General features: G+C 48.3%; 2 protein-coding genes across 2 annotated transcripts in view; one reads left to right on the forward strand and one right to left on the reverse strand.

Annotated features, from left to right (window-relative positions):
- Positions 1-3,850, reverse strand: part of LOC135182197 (uncharacterized) — a 44,011-nt gene extending 40,161 nt beyond the window's left edge. Inside the window, exon 1 of the mRNA XM_064156035.1 lies at positions 3,732-3,850. Within this exon, the coding sequence (XP_064012105.1) occupies positions 3,732-3,747 (16 nt within the window). The 5' untranslated portion in view covers positions 3,748-3,850. The remainder of the gene's footprint in view (positions 1-3,731) is intronic.
- A 3,610-nt stretch (positions 3,851-7,460) lies between these two features.
- Positions 7,461-15,710, forward strand: LOC135182535 (2-epi-5-epi-valiolone synthase-like). Its single transcript, XM_064156751.1, has 5 exons — positions 7,461-7,630; positions 10,531-11,164; positions 12,824-13,057; positions 13,725-13,977; positions 15,610-15,710. Exons 1-5 carry the CDS (start codon positions 7,461-7,463, stop codon positions 15,708-15,710), a joined length of 1,392 nt encoding a protein of 463 aa, XP_064012821.1.
- The last annotated feature ends 3,008 nt before the right edge of the window (positions 15,711-18,718 follow it).

Raw genomic sequence — 18,718 nt, forward strand, 5'->3', positions numbered from 1 at the left:
GACAAGAAACATAAAATACATGTGCATTCTAGACAGGAATTTCCATCCTGGACCAGACTGAGATCACCTAAACAGCATCATGCTCAAGGCAGTAGTCCAACCTGACCAGATTTATGTTAGCTACTGCAGCCCCTGTGTTACATCTCACACCAATCTCTCACCACAGCCACAGTTTATGTCCCTTTCAGTAGTTTCATAATTAAATGTAAGTGCAGGAATACCCAAACCTCCACCCAGAGCATCTTAGTTTGTCAACTGCAGCAATCCTCCAGCCCAGCTACACGTGGTGTGAAAACATATCATCTTTTCCACAGTGTTTTCACCACCACACCGAGCATCTCCAAGCTCCTACCACACAGCTGCAGGATCCAGGAGGTTGGGAACTGCTCAAAGTCCTTGCAAAGTGCTTTGAGGCTGGGAGTTTCTTTTTTCTTTTCTGGTTTTTTTTTTTCTTTCCTTTTTTTCCCTCCCTTCCTTTTTTTTTTTTTTTTTTTTCCTTCCCTTTCTTTTTTTCTCCCTCCCCCTTTCTTTTTCCCCCATTTCTTTTTTTTGTCCCCTCCACTTCTATTTTCCCTCTTTCTCTTCTTTTTTCCCCCTTCCCTTCTTACCCTCCCCTTTCTTTTCCCCCCTTCCCTTCTTTCTTCCCCCCCCCTTCTTTTTCCCCCCTTTCTTTTTCCCCCTTCCCTTTCTTCCCCCCCTTTCTTTTTCCCCCTTCCCTTTCTTCCCCCCCTTTCTTTTCCCCCCCTCCCTTTCTTCCCCCCCTTTCTTTTCCCTCCTCCCTTTCTTCCCTCCCTTTCTTTTCCCCCTTCCCTTTCTTCCCCCTCTTTCTTTTTTCCCCCTCCCTTCTTTTTTTTTCCTCCTCCCTTTCTTTTTTTTTTTCCCTCCCCTTCCCTTTTTTTCCTCCTCTCCCTTTCCCCCCCCCCTAATTTCAGGGGGAAATAACAAAACAAGACAAAAAGCCTCAACACACTTATAACCCATGTTAGATTTCAGTAGCCATCATGTTAACACTTCTGGATGAGTAACAGTCAAGGATTCCCCTGTCACTCAAGGTGGGGAGGAAACAAGATTCACCTCCAGCTGTTTTGTAACCTGTGTCGTAACACCAGCCAGAAGCACCAAGAAATGCTACTGGGGAGGGAGAGCATGCAGAGCCTGCCAAGATCAACTCTGTATCCAAGATTACACAACCTTTTCAGGTGGTGCTGCATTTTTTGCAGCCTGATGATGCTCTGGGCCAACAGCAGAGGTCAGAATTGCTTTCGTTTATGCAACCACCCGACAAGTCAGAGCAAAGCCCAAGCATTGCTGCTGAGCCTGACCAGGCTATGCTCAAGGCTTTGCGCACTAAGGTGGGTGAAAAATGATGGAATTATAGGTTGGAGGCTTTTTATGTTACTCCAGTAAAAGTGACTCATCTTTACTGCATAGTTTTGTATAACCCCAGCAAAGCTGCTGGGCCTTATTTAGCACTAAATGAGATTGCCTTGTTGCCTCTCTGTGGCTCTAGCACTGCACAGACAACTCTCTCCCCTTCACATCTGATCCTGCATCATCTCATCCATGCATAGAAGAGGAAAGACAAAAACAACGAGGGAAAAATAAAAAAAGGAAAGGAAAAGGAAAGGAAAAACAAACCAGGAACTCACTTAGAGGTGGGAAATGTTTCCAGGTGCAAACCAGAAAAGTTTAAACTCCACCATGAAAGAGCAGGAAAGGGCTTAAAGTCTCCAGCAGCTTCATAAAGAGCAAAAAAAAAAGATAAGAAGGTGGTGGTGGTTCTTAAAATGGACCACAGTTGCCAGGAGGATGGTGCCAGCATCTTCTTTGGTTGATACTGAGAGCACAGTCAGCCTGTTTTACAGCAAAGCTGAACGATCAACTTCAGCTTGACTTTTTTTTTTCAGGATCAGGCACTTTTGGTTTGAGTCCAGAGTGCAGCTGCAAGCTATGTGTAGGGGACAGCAGTGTCCCCTCCGCAAGCAGGCCGTGGAAAGCCCTCCTGCTCTAGAAATGCAATTAAACTTTGCAGCTTGGGATTAGATGGCAGTTTTTGGGTGGGAGTAGATCAGCCAGGAAAGGGGAGGATGATGTGCTGTTTACAGGGAGCTGCCCAAAATAATGCATGCTTACCAAGTGCACAAGAAGGCAATCTGGATTTGACAAAAACAAAGCACAGATGCATCCAAAGATGCAGGACCAGATTTTTAGTTCTCTGTTTTGGATTATCCTCATTTCACCTTCAGTCTCTAGATCTATTCTGCAGCCCCAACAATGACTTCCAGCAGAGCTTCCCTTCCCAGCTAGGGCAGAGCACTGAACCAGAGCCACCAGAACACCATTCTGCCCCTCAGCTTGGTGCTCAGCTTAGTGTGCAGGTGCTTGCACAGAATCCAGCCTGATAAAATCTTCCCCATCAATTCCAGCCACTGCATTTACCAAGGTGCCTTAGACATTGAGAACAGCTTATCACAACGTTCACCACTTTATCTTAGTGTGTGAATACACCTCAGCCATTGCATTCCACCAGGCAGTCTTGTGCAGGAAAACCACGATGCAATGCTTACCCTGCCAGAACCCTGCACACAAAACTGCAGTCTCTTAGGAGACCCTCCTGTGCTGCTACCACACCCCAATGCATTCAACCCAGCTGAGATGTATGCCCACTGGATGGATGGAGCTGTAGCAAAGGGAAGCAGGAGTGTGGCTTGCAGAACCTCTGGGGCTGCTCAGTGGTCCAAACCCACCACCCATGAGCCCAGGTATGTCAGAGCAGATGTGGGACTGAGAGTGGGCTGTCATTCTGCACCAAACCCAGTTGCCTGACCATTAAATATTACAGGGGGGGCCAAGGACAGCTTAGTCTGTGCCTAGCCTCAGCATTGGTAGTGACAGAGCCTGCGGCAAAGTCAGCAGAAATGGCAAGGAGGTCAAAAGGGAATATGAGAAGGAAGAGTGGAGGGAAGCTGCCACTCACGGCAAGAACCAGGGTGTTAAACTTCATGGGCAGGTGAGGAAAGCATACATCAGCCAGCAGGGTGGTGCATGTGTTCTACAGGTTCTGGTGCTGGAAAAGAGGTAGAAAAGCTGGATACCCCCAGTGCTCCTCTGCTTGCACTAGGGAGGCTCTGGAGTATGCAAAGCACACATCTATTTTCACACACAATAGCAGATGCTCTGTGTGGCAGGAGTAAGTGGTACCCACTGACAGTCAGATCCAAAGCCCAAGGCTTTAACAGGCTTAAACAGGCTTTAAACCAGGCTGTGAGAGAACAGTCTCTCTGTTCAGAGCAGCCCCCATTGCTACACGTGGCTGTTGGTTATAGAAAACAGCTAAAAAGGCAGCAAACACCTCTCTGTGTGTCATGCCAGCACAGAAAGCACCAAGGCAAAGTTAAAGCTGCAGAAAAAACAGTTGTAAAACAAGCATCCCAATCACCAAAATCTGGTCACAGCCACAGCTCTCTTGGCACAATAAGTGTCCACCCTCCCACTCATCCCTTTCTCCTGGGAGCAGCTTTCTCCCTCCCCTTCAAGTTCCTGCAGCCCCATCTACCCTGCTCAACTCCGAATTCCTCTCCTCGTTAAACCCTTCCTCTGCTCCCTTCTGCCAAGTCACAGAGCCCATAGGTCACATCTCCACAGGGCAGCCAGGCACCCAGTACTGGGACATCACACAGCGTCCCCTCCTGTCACACCATCTCTGTCACACCATCTCACAGGGAGTTTACCTGCAGGGTTATGCATGTTGCTTCTTGTTGCCCAGCCTCCGAGGGTGCTGCGGTGTGTTTGCTGCCTCTGCAGAGCAGCACGTTGGGTGCTCAGGTGTCGGTCGAGGGGATGGGCTTCTTCACCTGCCCTCACCAGGGCAGAGCCACGGGCAGAGGCTGCGAAAGGAGGATGGCCCCAGGCTGCAGCTGCACCCAACTCCAGCTGCATTCACTTGTCCCCACCCAGAGCAGAGGCAGTCGGTGAGATCCAAGAGCATCTGACACGAACAAAAGAGAAAAGGAAAAGAGCTGACTTACGGTTCCTTCACTTTACATAAGGGCAATCTTGACCTTGGGAAGCTACTGGCTCCAGAGCAGATAATCAGAAGTTTTGTAACCTCTTGGTTATGTTGCACAGACCTGTGTCCTTGCTAAACCATCAGGTATCAAGCTGGAAGTCCAGGGACTCTGAACCCCAGATTATCTACAAACGAAGTGGTCCATAGCTACAAGGTCACCACCACCCCACACAGCCAAACATCAGAGCACTCCAGCTACAAGGTCACCACCACCCCACACAGCCAAACATCAGAGCACTCCCTAGTCTGGAGACCAGTCCAGAGATCAAGTCTCTGCATGGGCTCTAGGAGTTTGTGCCACACAAGTACCAGCTGACCTGCATGCCCAGAAAGGGTCCCAGGAATGCACTGATGGGAGGAAGCAACACAGAATTAACCAGGTTGGAGAAGACTCCCAGGATCGTTGAGTCCAACCTATCACCTAACCCTTCTAATTAACTAAACCATGGCACAAAGTGCCTTGTCCAGCCTCCTCTTAGACACCTCCAGGGATGATGACTCCATCACCTCCCCGGGCAGCCCATTCCAATGGGCAATCACTCCCCCTTTGATCAACTTCTTCCTAACATCCCGCCTAAACCTGCCCTGGCACAGCTTGAGGCTGTGTCCTCTTGTTCTGTCACTGGGTGCCTGGCAGAAGAGACCAACCCCTGCCTGGCTACAGCCTCCTTTCAGGTAGTTGTAGAGAGCAAAAAGGCATCCCCTGAGCCTCCTCTTCTCCAGGCTGAACAACCCCAGCTCTTCCAAGAGGAATCAGGAAGCATATCCAAGCTATCCAAAAGCCTAAACTGTCCTGCAGCAGACTAGAGCAGAAAAGGCAGGTAAAAAGTTAAAGCAAAGTAGTTAAGGAGCATGTGATGGAGCTGAGGTCAGCCAACCATCTGCTTTTCACACAAATGGAATATGAGCTGATCATGGACTATTTCATAACCAGTACAGCATCTTTCACCTCTGGGATGCATCACCCTGGGTTGTTTCAGTCAAGGAACACCTCGACACACCTGTGAAGCATGTTGAGAGAGCCAGGGCTGGGCAAAGGAGGTGAAGAAGATGTGGGGAGCAGGTCTTTGCTGCAAGGTGCTTGGAAGCCCCTCTACAGGATGGATGGTACAAAGGCATTGCAACCACTGGCTAGGGCAAACAGATGGACACTGGAAAGTCAACTTGTCAGCTTCTAAAATGCAACAGGACAGATTTCCATGCCCCCAGAATAGAACAGGGAAGTATAAATGGAAAACCAAGTAAATGCACAAGAGAAAAGAGTAAAAGAAAAGCAAATAATATAAGTGCCACTGCTCGGTGGGTTGCTATTAGTCAAAACAAACAAACAAGACAAAGAGGACAGATCTCCTTGCATACTGAAGATTGCTCCATCTTATGATTTAGTAAACAACAAACTGCATTAGACCTGCAGTCCCTGGGGAAAACAAACCGAATTTTGTTTGGATTGGGAGTTAAAATTTCAGATGAGTACTTGGTAAACAGGCTAGAGTTTTAGTATGCCATCTAATGCACCCTCCACTAGCTCTGGAGGTGACTTTGGGCAAGCTGCTTGTCTTCTGCTGATTCTATTTTCCTCTTCAGTGAAATGGGGATGGTTGTCTCTTCTCTTTGCAAAGTGCTTTGCCGTCTGGAGACAAAGAGAGGCTTGAGCTAGGTGGGGTTGGTCTCTTCTCCCAGGCAACCAGCAACAGAACAAGGGGACACAGTCTCAAGTTGTGCTGGGGGAGATCTAGGCTGGATGTTAGGAGGAAGTTGTTGTCAGAGAGAGTGATTGGCATTGGAATGGGCTGCCCAGGGAGGTGGTGGAGTCACCAGCCCTGGAGGTGTTGAAGCAAAGCCTGGCTGAGGCATTTAGTGCCATGGTCTAGTTGACTGGCTAGGGCTGGGTGCTAGGTTGGACTGGATGATCCTGGAGGTCTCTTCCAACCTGGTTGATTCTATGATTCTATGAAGCAAGGAGTAAGAACTGGAAGTTATGAGTTCTTACCTCATGTGGAGCAGAGCTATATGGCTTTAGAGTTTATTCTTGTTGCTTTTCCCCTAAATTGATTTGGAGGCAAATGTAGGTTGCTAGGTGAGCTTGGCTGCACTTACACCTTCAGTGCAGTTAAGTGGTCTTCTCCAGTGGGCTCTTGAAGAACCATTTTTTCCCTGCCTCTGCTTTTATGCCTGATTTTGGTACTTGTTGTCTGACAGGCTCTTGAAGACCCATTTTTATTGCCTCTGCTTTTATCCCTGGGTTTGATTTTCTTGATCTTTGTGTGTGAACAAGGACAGCTTTCAGAAACACAAGCAAGAAGGCAGCAATGACAAGCTTTTACCTTCAGGCACTGCTGGTGAAATCAAAGGAAGATCTTCCCCTGTATTCAGCACACAGAGCTGTATGCCAGAGTTTGGTGTGGCAAACTGAGCCTGGGGCTCTCCAAAAAGCCAGCTGGAAGATCATAAGGAAAGGTGAATTACGCATCCCTCTGTCATGTGGTGAGCAGGGTGCCAGCCACTGCTGCCAACACGGGTCCCCCACCATGCCATTGTCTCTTGGAGAAGGGGAATCTATGCCTTTGGGTGAACCCACCCCACAGGATCAGCTGCCTTTGGATCAGTGTGATGGAGTCTACCTGAGTATGTGGGTCGGGTTCTGGTATGGTCATAACACAATCAAATAGGTGCCAAGCCCAGGAAAGCACAGAACCCAGGAGGCATGGTCATCAAGGCTCAGATACCATCACCTGGACCACAGTCCTGATCCTGAAATGACTCCACTGCAGAGAAACCTCATTATCTCAGAGATCCACAGGCAGCTGGGCCAAATCTGGCTCATCTCCCAGGAGATAAACACTGATTATTTCTTCAAACCCCCCCCAAAAGCTGAAAAACACAATGAAAAAAATATTCCCTTTCTCAACACAAGAGAATCCCAGAAATGTGAGTTCAAGAGAGGTTTAAACAGCCCTGGTCAATCCTGCCCCCATACTCCTGCTCCTATCTCACCCCACAGGAGAGGATTAGTGCTGCAGCCAGATGAGAGGCTCCACACAGCAAAGGAGGTTTCTGTATGCCTTGGAGAATCACACAAATTGCCTTTCATAACTTCACACTTGCTGTAGGGCATCCTGTTGGAAGTTGATGCACGCCCTCCCATTGTACTTCTCCAGCATTATAAAACCAGCTGATTATACAACTCCATCCTGGTCCCTGCACGTGTCTTCAAACGCTCCTACCACCCCAAACGTGCATCCCAGCTTAGGTAACCCCAGTTTTGTAATTGTTCTCCCCTGTGGAGACAAGACCTCCCCTTCCAACGCCTGGTCAGCTGGAGCCTTTAAAAAGCACCTCAAAAGACACCCAGTTAGATCTCTTAACAGGGAGATTGTTACCTTCTGGAAACATGCCGGTGTCAGGAGAAGTCTTTGCTCCAGTGGCCCTGAGCACAATGCCCCAGGAGCCCCAGCAGACAGACTTCCAGCTGGTGAGAGTCAAGAGCACATGGTGCCGCATCAAGAAAGGAGAAGCCCTTGCCAGTGGTGAGGACCAGATGATTCTCTCCGAAGCAAAAATGTAAGTACAGGAGCCCGTGTTGCTTGTTGGCAACTGGGATGGATGTCTCTGGCTGGCCCAGCTGTGGTCTGCCTGGTGGGACTCATATCAGATGGCAAAACCATCTCGTGTGCCATTGTGGCTCAAGCCCACCACCACACGCACGTCCCTACAGAAGTGGGCTTCACAACGCAGGCAGCGTGGCAGCGCAGGTACTTGCCCTTCTTCTTGGCATGGCTTGGCTAAGCTAGAGGGGATTTCATCAACAGCCTCCATTTTTGTGGAGAGGAAGTTTCTATCACCTTCTGAAATGCTTATACAGGGACTTCTGAATGATGCATTTGGCCTTTTTTCTCCCATCTGTGCAGAAGTTCGTTGTGTGCAGGAGCTCATGCATGGGTGTGGGAGCAGGATGCACTTGTAGAGGTGGTTTCAGACAAATAAAATGCTTAGATGGGTCAGATAAACACAGCAGGTCACTGACAGGAGCAAAACCCAGAATTCATCTCTCAAACTCTAGAAGTCATCTAATGTGGCTTGAAAGAGAGGAGAGAGCTTTCCCCTGGGGATACATACAGCTCTTTACTGATATTACGTTTCTCCAGTTAATTACCCTTTAATTACAGGATACTCCTTTCCATGAACACAGGGACCCTCGTTTGCACCTCAGGCCTTCCACCAAAGGACTCTGTTTTACACATCAGGAGGTTTCCAGCATTTGCCATACTCAGGTTTTATGCCACAAGTCTAACCCTTCACTCAGCCAGGTCAGAGAGATCTCCACCACTGCTGGCCATGGGCTGAGGCTGAGCACAAGCATTGCTCAGGCAGAGCTGCAGCAGATAGAACAGGATTTTAGCACAGCCAAAAGCAGTCTGTTAGACCTTAGTCAACAGCAGGATGACCCTAGGGCCCAGAGCAGTCCTCAGCTGATATAGGCTTCAACAAGGGCACATTCAGCCTCAAATCCACACCTAAGTTTGCACAGCAGAGGGACTGCAATGGGTACTAAGTGTGCTATCCAGCACCCAAAGCTGACTCCACCCTTGCAGCATTCAAAACCATCCTGTCTCTTACAGGGGCCACATGCCAGAGCTGGATGCACACACACACATCGTGTGCAGCTGTCAGGGATAGATCTGGCATACAGCAATGTACATAAACATGGGCTTGGGGTTTTTTTGCAGCACTGCATGTCAAATGCCCAGCAGAAGTTTTCTGGAGGGTTTAAACCCTCACTGGTTTTAACAAAGTACTACAGCCAGATGTGGGGGCAAGTTGGTAAAGCAAGCAGAGAAACACCTATTTAAACCTCTGAGTTCAGGCAAGTGGTAAGAAATTGGGCATGTAGAGAAGAAGCCTGATGAATCAATGAGCCATCTGCTCATTCAAAAAACGAAACAAAGGGCCACAGAAACTTGGGAGTTTTACCCAACTGCAGCTCAAGAAAAGGCCTTAAAGTGCAGCTTACAGGTTTGTGCTGTCTTTGAAAACAAAACAACAACAACAAACCAAACTGAATCCTTTTTTTGACTCCCAACAAACAATCCTTTGTTTTTCACTTGTCCCTCCTTGTCCATCAGGAAAAGCAATACCTGAGGTGCAGGGCTGCATTCTTCACTGCTGTACATAGATACCATGTGCCAGCTTTGTAGGCTTCTATTTATCCTTTCAAATTCCACTGTGGAAAGCTTTGCCAGCTCTCAGGTGATTACTGGTTTTATTTTAAGTACCTGGGAGCCCTTCCTAGTTCTACCATCAACGTTTTGGTGAGATCCTCTGAAGAAGTGCAGAGGCACCACTGTGCATGGAGCTGTGCCTATGTGTGTGGTTGTGCCCAGAGAGACAGGAATAAATCAGCTCACATCACCCAGACACATGGACAGAGGATATTTCCTTCCTAAATATTGTGGGGAAATTGGGCAATCTCTTTCCCATTCAATTTTGGGAAGCTGGCATGAGTGCTCTGGGGTTTTCTGCTGTTTCTTTGGCAAATCAATTAACTGGAAAGGGAATTATTTGCTTCTCCAGCCCTTCTTGCTCCCTGTTTTATCATTACCATGCAGTTGGCCTTGGGCTGAGGTTGAGCACAAGCATTGCTTGGGCAGAGTTTCAGCAGATAGAACAGGATTTTAGCTTCTTCAGCTTGGAGAAGAGAAGGTTTCTAGGAGAGTTTTTTTTAAGCTTCTATTTAAATGGAAAAAAAATATTCCACATAGGTCTCTCTTTTGGATCATTCTAATAAAAAAAGTCATAGAAGAACAGGAGAAAACTCTCCCAAAACAAAGCTTTGAGATGAAGGCTTCCATGGGGCTCTTCAGCTTGGAGAACAGAAGGCTTCTAGGAGATCTTACAGTAGCCTTCCAGCATCTGAGGCAGGGGGTTCAGGAGGGCTGGGGAGGGGCTATTTATAAGGTTTTGTAATGACAGGACAAGGAGTAATGGGTTTAAACTGGCAGAGGAGAGATTTAAACTGGATGTTAGAAAGAAGTTCTTTACTGTGAGGGTGGTGAGACACTGGCACAGCTTGCCCAGGGAGGTTGTGGAAGCTCCCTCCCTGGAGGCATTCAAGGCCAGGTTGGATGAGGCCTTGAGCAAGCCTAGGGAGAGATGTCACTGCCTATGGTGGGGGGTTGGAACTAGATGATCTTTGAGGTCCCTTCCAACCTAAACCATTCTATGACTCCTTAAGTTCAGCCCTTTGACCATCCTCTAAATTGCGGGAGAGTTTCTCCAGTGCCAAGGCCATTGAGCCCTGACATCCAGGAGACACATCCCACTTTGCAGCTGCACATTTTGGCAGTGCATAGGCAGGAGACCTCACATTCCCCACTCCCAGCTACATGCTTGAACTTGTTCAGACATGCACAGCACAGAAGTGCAATCTAATGATTCCAACCCACCTTTTCTGTCCCTGCCAGAGGCGAATGCATCTCCGAAGGAGGGATTTCCTGGACCATTGAAGCTCCCATCTATTTTTGCTACAAAGTGGTAGAAACATACAACATCCTGGATCCCTCCAACACTACTCTGCTCTGGGGCCACATTACTGACCCCCAGCAACTGGAGCTAGCCACCAGCAGCAAAAGGAAGCTGAGGCGCTTTGTCGTCATAGACGAAGTGGTTGATGAACTTTATGGTTCCCAAGTCAGAGAATACTTTGAAGAGAACAACGTTCAGCACAAAATCCTTGCCCTGCCTACCACTGAAGAAACAAAATCCATGGACCTGGTCTTGAGCATCTTGCAAGAGGTCCAGAGCTTCAGCCTCGACAGGAGAACCGAGCCCATAGTTGCCATCGGAGGCGGCGTCTGCCTGGACATCGTAGGGCTGGCGGCGTCGCTCTACAGAAGACGAACCCCTTACATTCGGGTGCCAACAACCCTCCTCTCCTATGTTGATGCCAGCGTGGGGGCAAAGAACGGGGTGAATTTCCTGCAGTGCAAGAACAAGCTTGGGGGTTACACTCCCCCAGTAGCTAGTTTCCTGGACAGGTCCTTCATCCAGAGCATTCCTCGGCGCCACATCTCCAACGGCCTCGGGGAAATTTTAAAGGTAGGAACTTCTGCAACTGCGGCTTTCAAAATTGTATCACAGAAATGTAGAGTAGCTTGGGGTTAGAAGGGACCATTGGAGGTCATCTAACCTAACACTCCTATGATAAATAGGCCTTCCAGTAGATCAGGTTGCTCTGAGCCCTATCCAACCTAACCGTCAATGTTCCCAGGGATGGGGCATCTACCACTTCTCTGGGCAATCTCTTACAGGGCTTCAACACCCTCAGCATCAAAAATGTCTGGTTTAGAATCACAGAATCAGCCAGGTTGGAAGAGACCTCCAAGCTCATCCACATAGCACCCAGCCCTGTCCAATCAACTAGACCATGGCACTGAGTGCCTCATCCATTTTTTCCTTGAACACCTCCAGGGACAGTGACTCCACCACCTCCCTGGGCAGCCCATTCCAATGGCAAATCACTCTGTCTGGGAAGAACTTCCTCCTATCATCCAGCCTATACCTCCCCTGGCACAACTCAGTCCAGCCAGGCAACACCAGCCTCAGACATTCTGATTCTAAGAGATGGTCATCAAGGCTTTGTGGGGACTTCAGATTCTGATTGTGCCTATATATATTTAATCACAGCTGCTAAACTTGTTAGAATATCCTTTACACACAGAGCCTAGTGCTAACCTCACAGAATAAGCTTCAAAACTCAACAGCAGATATAGACACAGCACAACCAAGGAAGAGAGCATCTTCCCACTGAGATTGATCTGCAGCCCTACAAAATGAACTACTTGCAGAGAATTTGAACTTCATTATACTGGGGATTAATAACCTGCAAGATAATTTGCGCCTACCTCGTGGGTATGCTGAGTGTGGTCAATCAATCTCCTGCAAGGCAAATTCTACTTCTAAAATTACCTGGAAACTGCACAGTAAATGGTTTTATGCCTGAAGAGTTCTAAAAACTTTTGATAAAGCAGAGTTCAAGCTATTAAAGTGCATTAGAGAGAAGTTCAGCAGCAGCATTTTTCAGTGCTTGCATAGTAGGAACTGCCCAGGATATCTGAAGGTTTCTGGCAGGCACTACAGGTCATCATTTCCCACTTCAGGAAGGGGGTAATGCCCCACTCATAGTGCTGACATTGCAGTGTTTCCCCACCTTCCCTTCCCCAAAGAGCAATGCCAAGGATTAGGTTATGCTGAGGATGGTCCAATGTTCCGCCCCTCTCTTAGGCACAGCCACCATTCAGTTTTGAGTTTCTTGACAGCCAAAGCTCATTACTAACCTTCCATGGGGCCACTGGAGCATGTGGCAAGCTCACAGCATGGTCAGGGTTGCCCAGTAGTAAGGGAATTTGCCCATCAATGCTCCCATCATCTCTGCCAATTTACCAGAGCCCAGCTAGGCAACTCCACACTGCCTTGGCACATATCTTCACTTAGAAGAGCTGACAACATGCATAACACCACCAGCTCACATCTTCTAGAGACACCAAACTGATGTATCCTCCTTACCCCTACAGTCCTGTATACATATCAACTAGAAACTGTCTACAGCAGTGGGTTTGCACCTTGCAGGGGCAGAGCTTGCCCAGGTGCCAAGTGTGCAGGTATTTCTCTGCTAGTGTATACCTACAGTGAGGCAAGCTGTTAACAGCACACATGAGCAGCAATGTAATTATCTTTACTACTTCTGTTTTTCCCTAGATGGCACTTATGAAACACAAAGGGCTGTTTGACCTGCTCAAAAGCCATGGGAAATACTTGCTGGACACCAAGTTCCAGTCCTACAGTGGCCCTGCTGACCACGGGGATGCTGCACTGCAGACTACCAGGATTGCCATTGAAACCATGTTGGAAGAGCTGGCTCCCAACCTCTGGGAGGATGATCTGGACAGGCTGGTTGATTTTGGTCATGTTATAAGCCCAGAACTGGAAATGGTGAGTGACAGACTTCACATTTCTACACCTGTTAAAAATAGAAGTTATCTGTCAAGAGCATGAAACTTGAGCAGAAGGAGCTGAGCCAAGCTCCAGGTCTGCATCGGACTTCAGACTGCTCAACCCACCCAGAGAGGTCCCATTGGATAAAGAGAGCTCTTTCCCCTCCTCCATTTGCCCCACTCCTCCAGACATTTTCCCTGCTCAGGACACAGTTATTGCTTCTTACCAGGCATTTAACAAAAGCACCAAGGTGACCAGCTTGCAGCTATTAGAGATCACCACCGTGAGCTATAACAGCACGAAGGCATGGAGACCATAGCCTGTGCTACTGGGGAGAAATTGGCACTGAGGAATAAGGGGGGGAGGACAAGACCTCATGCAAAATTCAGAGCTCTTCCCTCCATCCCATGGTGCTCTTTGTCAGTGACTTGAATAGGAGGATTAGATTCTGGATCCCTGAGGGAGAGTCTACATGCAGTTAATCACCTGTAAAAGAGATCCTCCTCTGCAAGCCATAAATCACAAGATGCTAACGTCCAGCAAATCCTTCTACTGCTGGGAACCAAACGACAACTTTCAGGAGTATATTTGGGGGGAAATAAAATACATATTTACTGGTTGTCAACCCAACCCTTTTCCCCCACCCACTTTTGCTGTGTTTCAGAGGGTTCTGCCATCACTGATGCACGGAGAAGCTGTGAACATCGACATGGCATTCATGACGTACGTCGCCTACGTGCGGGGGCTCCTCACCGCCGAGGAGAAGGAACAGATCATCCAGTGCATGAGGGGCCTGGAGCTGCCAGTCTGGCATGGTGGCTGCAGCTGGCCCCTCATCAAGAAAGCCCTGATGGAGCGGCTGAAGCACAGCGGGGGCCAGCCCCGGTTGCCTCTCCCCACTGGCCTTGGCACAGCAGGTACTGTGGTGAGGGACACCAGGGAGCTCCTGCAGTGGGAGCCCTGGGGACAGTGAACATGCTGGCAGTGTCATGCTGCAAACCATGTTCTGCAGTGGTGCATTTCTGGTTTCACTTCTGCTCTTCTTGACATCTCTGAAGGTTTCTTAACATCTGGAACACTATGATGAGTTCTGGGCTCCCCAGTTCAAAAGATACAAGAACCCACTGGAGAGAGTTCAGTGAAGGGCTCTAGGGGTGACCTGAGGACTGAAGCAGCTCTCTGAGGAGGACAGGCTGAAAGACCTGGAGTTACTCAGCTTGGAGAGGAGGAGACAGAGGAAATGTAGGGCTATAAGGATGATTAGGGGGCTGGAGCATTACCTGATGAGGAGAGACTGAGAGACCTGGGGCTTTTTAGTCTGGAGAAGAGAAGACTGAGAGGGGATTCAATAAATGTTTATAAACATCTGGGGGCTGGGGGTCAGGAGCGGGGGGACAGGCTCTGCTCACTTGCTGCCTAGGATAGGACAAAGAGCAATGGGTGTAAGTTGTAGCACAGGAGGTTCCACTTCAACACAAGGGGCAACTTCTTTACTGTAAGGGTCCTAGTGCACTGGAACAGGCTCCCCAGAGAGGCTGTGGAGTCTCCTTCTCTGGAGACTTTCAAGGCCTGTCTGGATGTGCTCCTCTGTGACCTGAGCTAGATTGTATGGTCCTGCTCTGGCAGGGGGGTTGGACTCAATAATCTTCTTCAGTCCCTTCCAACCCCCAATATCCTGTGAATGTTTCTATTGCTGATTAATAGCTAAAGGGTGAAGGTCAAGAGGATGGGGCCAGTCTCTTATCAGTGCTGCCCAATGACAGGACAGAGGCCAACAGACACAAACCAGAATGCAAGAAGTTCCTCATACATGTGAGAAAAAAAATCTTTCCTGTGAGGGTACTAGAGCATGGGACCAGGCTGTCCAGAGAGCTGTCCTTCTCTGGAGAGATTCCAAATCCCTCTAGACACTGTGATCCTGGGCAACCTCCTCTGGGTGACCCTGCTTTAGCAGTGGGGCTGGACTAGATGACCCCCAAAGGTCACCTCCAACCTCCACAAACCTGTGATTCAATAAACCCTCCGAGGACAGGATCCTTGTCTTGTGTGTAACCACCACAACTTAGTTAAGGATTGAGGTTAATTAACTGCATTATGATCTAAAAAGTCACTCTACAAACGTGGATGCAAACCCACAGTCCCAACACAGTGCTCTGGCAGACAGACCTACTGTGGCAAAAGAGATAAACAATTCTTGTGTTAGACAGTCCTCAGCAAAAGGAACTGAATGTATTACTGTAACTAGAACCAGTACCTGGAAAGCAAAGAGCATCTGCTCAGTACCTGGGGGGAAACACCTCTTACTTTACAAGACTTCAAAACCACAACCCTAACCCAATCCCTAACATAAAGGCAGTGCATGGGGCCAGGTTATGACCTCTTGCATCAGCATCCATCCAGACTATTTCCACATAGCTCAGTCTCTACACAAAAGAAAACAGACTCTGATCAGCTCTTTGGAGGAGTTACTCTCCCACCCAGTGAGTTAGTGCATGCAAGCAGGAGATGGTTCTCTGCATGCCCAAGTAACTACAAGCCTTACTTTACAGAGATATTCAATGACACCAGTGAGGAGATCCTGGAAAGAGCATACAAGCTGTGGGTCATGGACTGCAAGACAGCGCTGGAAGAGGAGCCAGCTGCCCTCTGAGAGCTGCGAGCCCAAGCTGATGGTCCTGCCCCACACATGGAGTTGTTCAGCATCGTGAGTTAGTGGGTAGGACTGAGCTGCAGACAACACAAATACAGCAGTGCCTGTGACACAGGTGATGTGTGACACACACATCAGGGCTTCATGGAACAACAAGAATATTGGCACCTGCCTTCATTTACTTCTTTTAATTGTTCTGTTTGAAAGAGAATCCATTAGACCTGTGTAGTGCTCAAGAAATGATGCCTCAGGAGTGGAAAAATTGCCCACAGCATGGTTCATAGCAAGTTGTGTGCTCTGGGAGAGAGGGCATTCATTCTTCCATCTGGTTCCTCCAGCCTAGGGACTGCCACAGCCTTGCACAGCACTGTCCCACCATTGCTTGCTGCTGGAGCCCTCAAAACCAGTAGGTGTATCAAGCTCACAGACGATGTAAAAGAACTGAGGCAGCTTGACAGTGCAAAATCTCCACGCTAGATAAAATCCTTGCAGTGAATCTCCTTCACCTGTTTGGGCATTCTGAGTTCTTCTCATTCTTTCAGCTGATTCAAGCTAGCAAAACAATAAACTTTGCTGCCAGCCTTTGTTCCCAGTGAAAGGCAATGGCACACTCCCATTACAGGCATCAGCTTGTAGCTGCAGATCAGTAGGTACTGATGCTGTGAAGCACAATGGGAGATACAGCTTCACACCATGGCACTCCTAGGTTTTGGGACTCATAGACTTGAGGATGTGCTGGCAAGGCTCCTTTTGCTGCCTAAATACATAGCAGTGATGTCACTGTGTAACCCCTGCAAGCCACCACCATGCCAAACAAAATATCAATTGCACCAATGTTGTTTCTGACCAAAGCTGAGCTCCAGGCTACACCACAGAACCTCCTGAGCATCCCACACACAGCATCTGCCACAGGCCTCCTCATACCTGACTGGCCACAGCTCCTTTCCCATCGTGGTGCTTTCTGAGCAGAAAAGGACTGCTGGGGAATACCAAGAGAAATGAGACAACTCCCAGCAAGTTTCTCATCTTCAAGCAGCCTCAGTGTCATGGCTCAAGATGCTGGCAGGCTCAGAGCAGGTCATATATCAGATGCTGACTGTAAAGGCAGTGTCATTCTCCTCCCTGGAGGTGGAATTAAAGGAACCACAATCCACAAACAACCTTTCAATTATTCACAACGTTATTTTTGATTGTTTTGCTGTTTGTTTGTTGGGATGGGGTTTTGTTTCCTCCTGTCACACCACTTTGTGCTGATGTGCTGGCTTCTCTTTTGCTGAAGTAATAAAAGCCTCTAGGAGTGGAAAACTTGTCAAATCCTGGTTCTGCTGCTGCACACATTGCATGCTGTGCTATGTTTGCATGTGCTTGAGAGACAGACAGACACTGAAGGAGTTAGGAATAGAGCTGACATCATAAATCCTCCTTCCTCTTGAGCCTAAAACCACTTCCTTGGCTCTTCTCAGAGCCATACATTGCTCTAGCTTCAGGATAGGGTTTCATACAGAGGGTACCACCTTTCCAAGTAGACCTCTCATGGGTCTTCAGTGTCAGAGCACATCCTCAGAGCCATGTCTTCCTACAGAAATAATCCCCTGAGTTAAATAAGGCTATGGTTGAGAAAAACCAATGACATTTTCTCCATCAGACCTAGGTTTAGTCAGCATGTTCCTGATAGCAGCCACTGAAAGGGGAAAGCATTGCTCCTGCTTAAGGGGCAGCCATCTGCATCACCAGCCAATCACTAGAGCAGGAAGGGATGGTGCAGCATGACACATTTCAGTACCTCAACATCTCTCTTGAACTGAGGAGCCCAGAACTGGATACAACACTCAAGGTGTGGCCTGACCAGTGTTGAGTACAGGGGAAGAATAACCTCCCTTGTCCTACTGGCCACACTGTTCCTGATACAAGCTAGGATGCCATTGGCTCACCTGAGCTGCCCCATGTTCAGCTACTCTCTACCAGCACCCCCAGGTTTCTCTCTGCCTGGCTGCTCTCAGCCACTCTGTCCCCAGCCGGTAGTGCTGTTTGGGGTTGTGGCCAAAGAGTAGAAGCCTGCACTTGGCCTTGTTCAATCTCATCCCATTGGCCTCTGCCCACCCTTCCAGCCTGGCAAGGTCCCTCTGCAGGGCTCTCCTACCTTCCAACAGCTCCACACCTGCTCCTAGCTTGGTATCAGGAGCAGGTGTCCATCTTAGGAAGGTCCAGCCAAACTGAACACAGAAGAGGACACATCAAAAACCCATCATCCAGGACTGCTGTGCTACCAGTGACAGGTCACCTGCCAGCCATTCCCAGACACCAGCTTTGCCTCCATCCTCAGAAACCTCTGTGAGTGTGTAACAACATATCAAAGGAGCTGTGGCACAATTAAGACTGAAAAGTGAACACATGATTATTGTTTTTTAGCCTTCCTTTCTGCCGTGGGTGACAGAATACAATCAACCCCTGACATGCTTGGTTGCTTAGTAGCAGACAGCCCCATTTTTAATTATATACTAAAATATGCTAAAGAGCTGTGTGACTAATAGGTGTGTATCAAGGCAGGCATGTGACAGCACCTAAATTGCCTCAGTGTCTGCTGAAGAGTGCCTCAGCCACGCTTGTCATCAAAAGAGCAAAGGAGGGAGGGGAAAGGCATTATTAATGAAACAGAGGCTTTTTGAACATGCCTCATTGTGCCTTTTGGGTTTGTTGGTTTTGGTGATGTCTAGGGTGAATTTAATTCTTTTCTGTTTATTTGGCTTGCATTTAATTCCTGCTTTTTCAGGGGGATCATTAGACCTAAACATCTCTGCTTGTTTTCTTACTGCCTTCAATAATGCCTTGGAGTCGCAGAATTGTTTGGGTTGAACTTGAGTTTTGTTTGGTTGACTTGATCTTTAAGATCAAGTCCAAGCATTCTCTGACACTACTAAGGCTAGTGTCATGTCCCTTAGCACCACATTTCTGCACCTGCAGGGATCATAGAATCAGCCAGGTTGGAAGAGACCTCCGAGATCACCCAG

The sequence above is a fragment of the Pogoniulus pusillus genome, chromosome 16 (genome assembly GCF_015220805.1).
Source record: "Pogoniulus pusillus isolate bPogPus1 chromosome 16, bPogPus1.pri, whole genome shotgun sequence".
Taxonomy (NCBI): domain Eukaryota; kingdom Metazoa; phylum Chordata; class Aves; order Piciformes; family Lybiidae; genus Pogoniulus; species Pogoniulus pusillus.

What these genes read in the sequence shown, in the direction of transcription:
- LOC135182535 (XM_064156751.1), top strand. Translation starts at nt 7,461, where the DNA reads ATGCCGGTGTCAGGAGAAGTCTTTGCTCCAGTGGCCCTGAGCACAATG. An exon ending in ATTCTCTCCGAAGCAAAAAT is followed by an intron (nt 7,631 to 10,530) that starts GTAAGTACAGGA and finishes TGTCCCTGCCAG; the next exon opens with AGGCGAATGCATCTCCGAAG. An exon ending in TAAGCCCAGAACTGGAAATG is followed by an intron (nt 13,058 to 13,724) that starts GTGAGTGACAGA and finishes GCTGTGTTTCAG; the next exon opens with AGGGTTCTGCCATCACTGAT.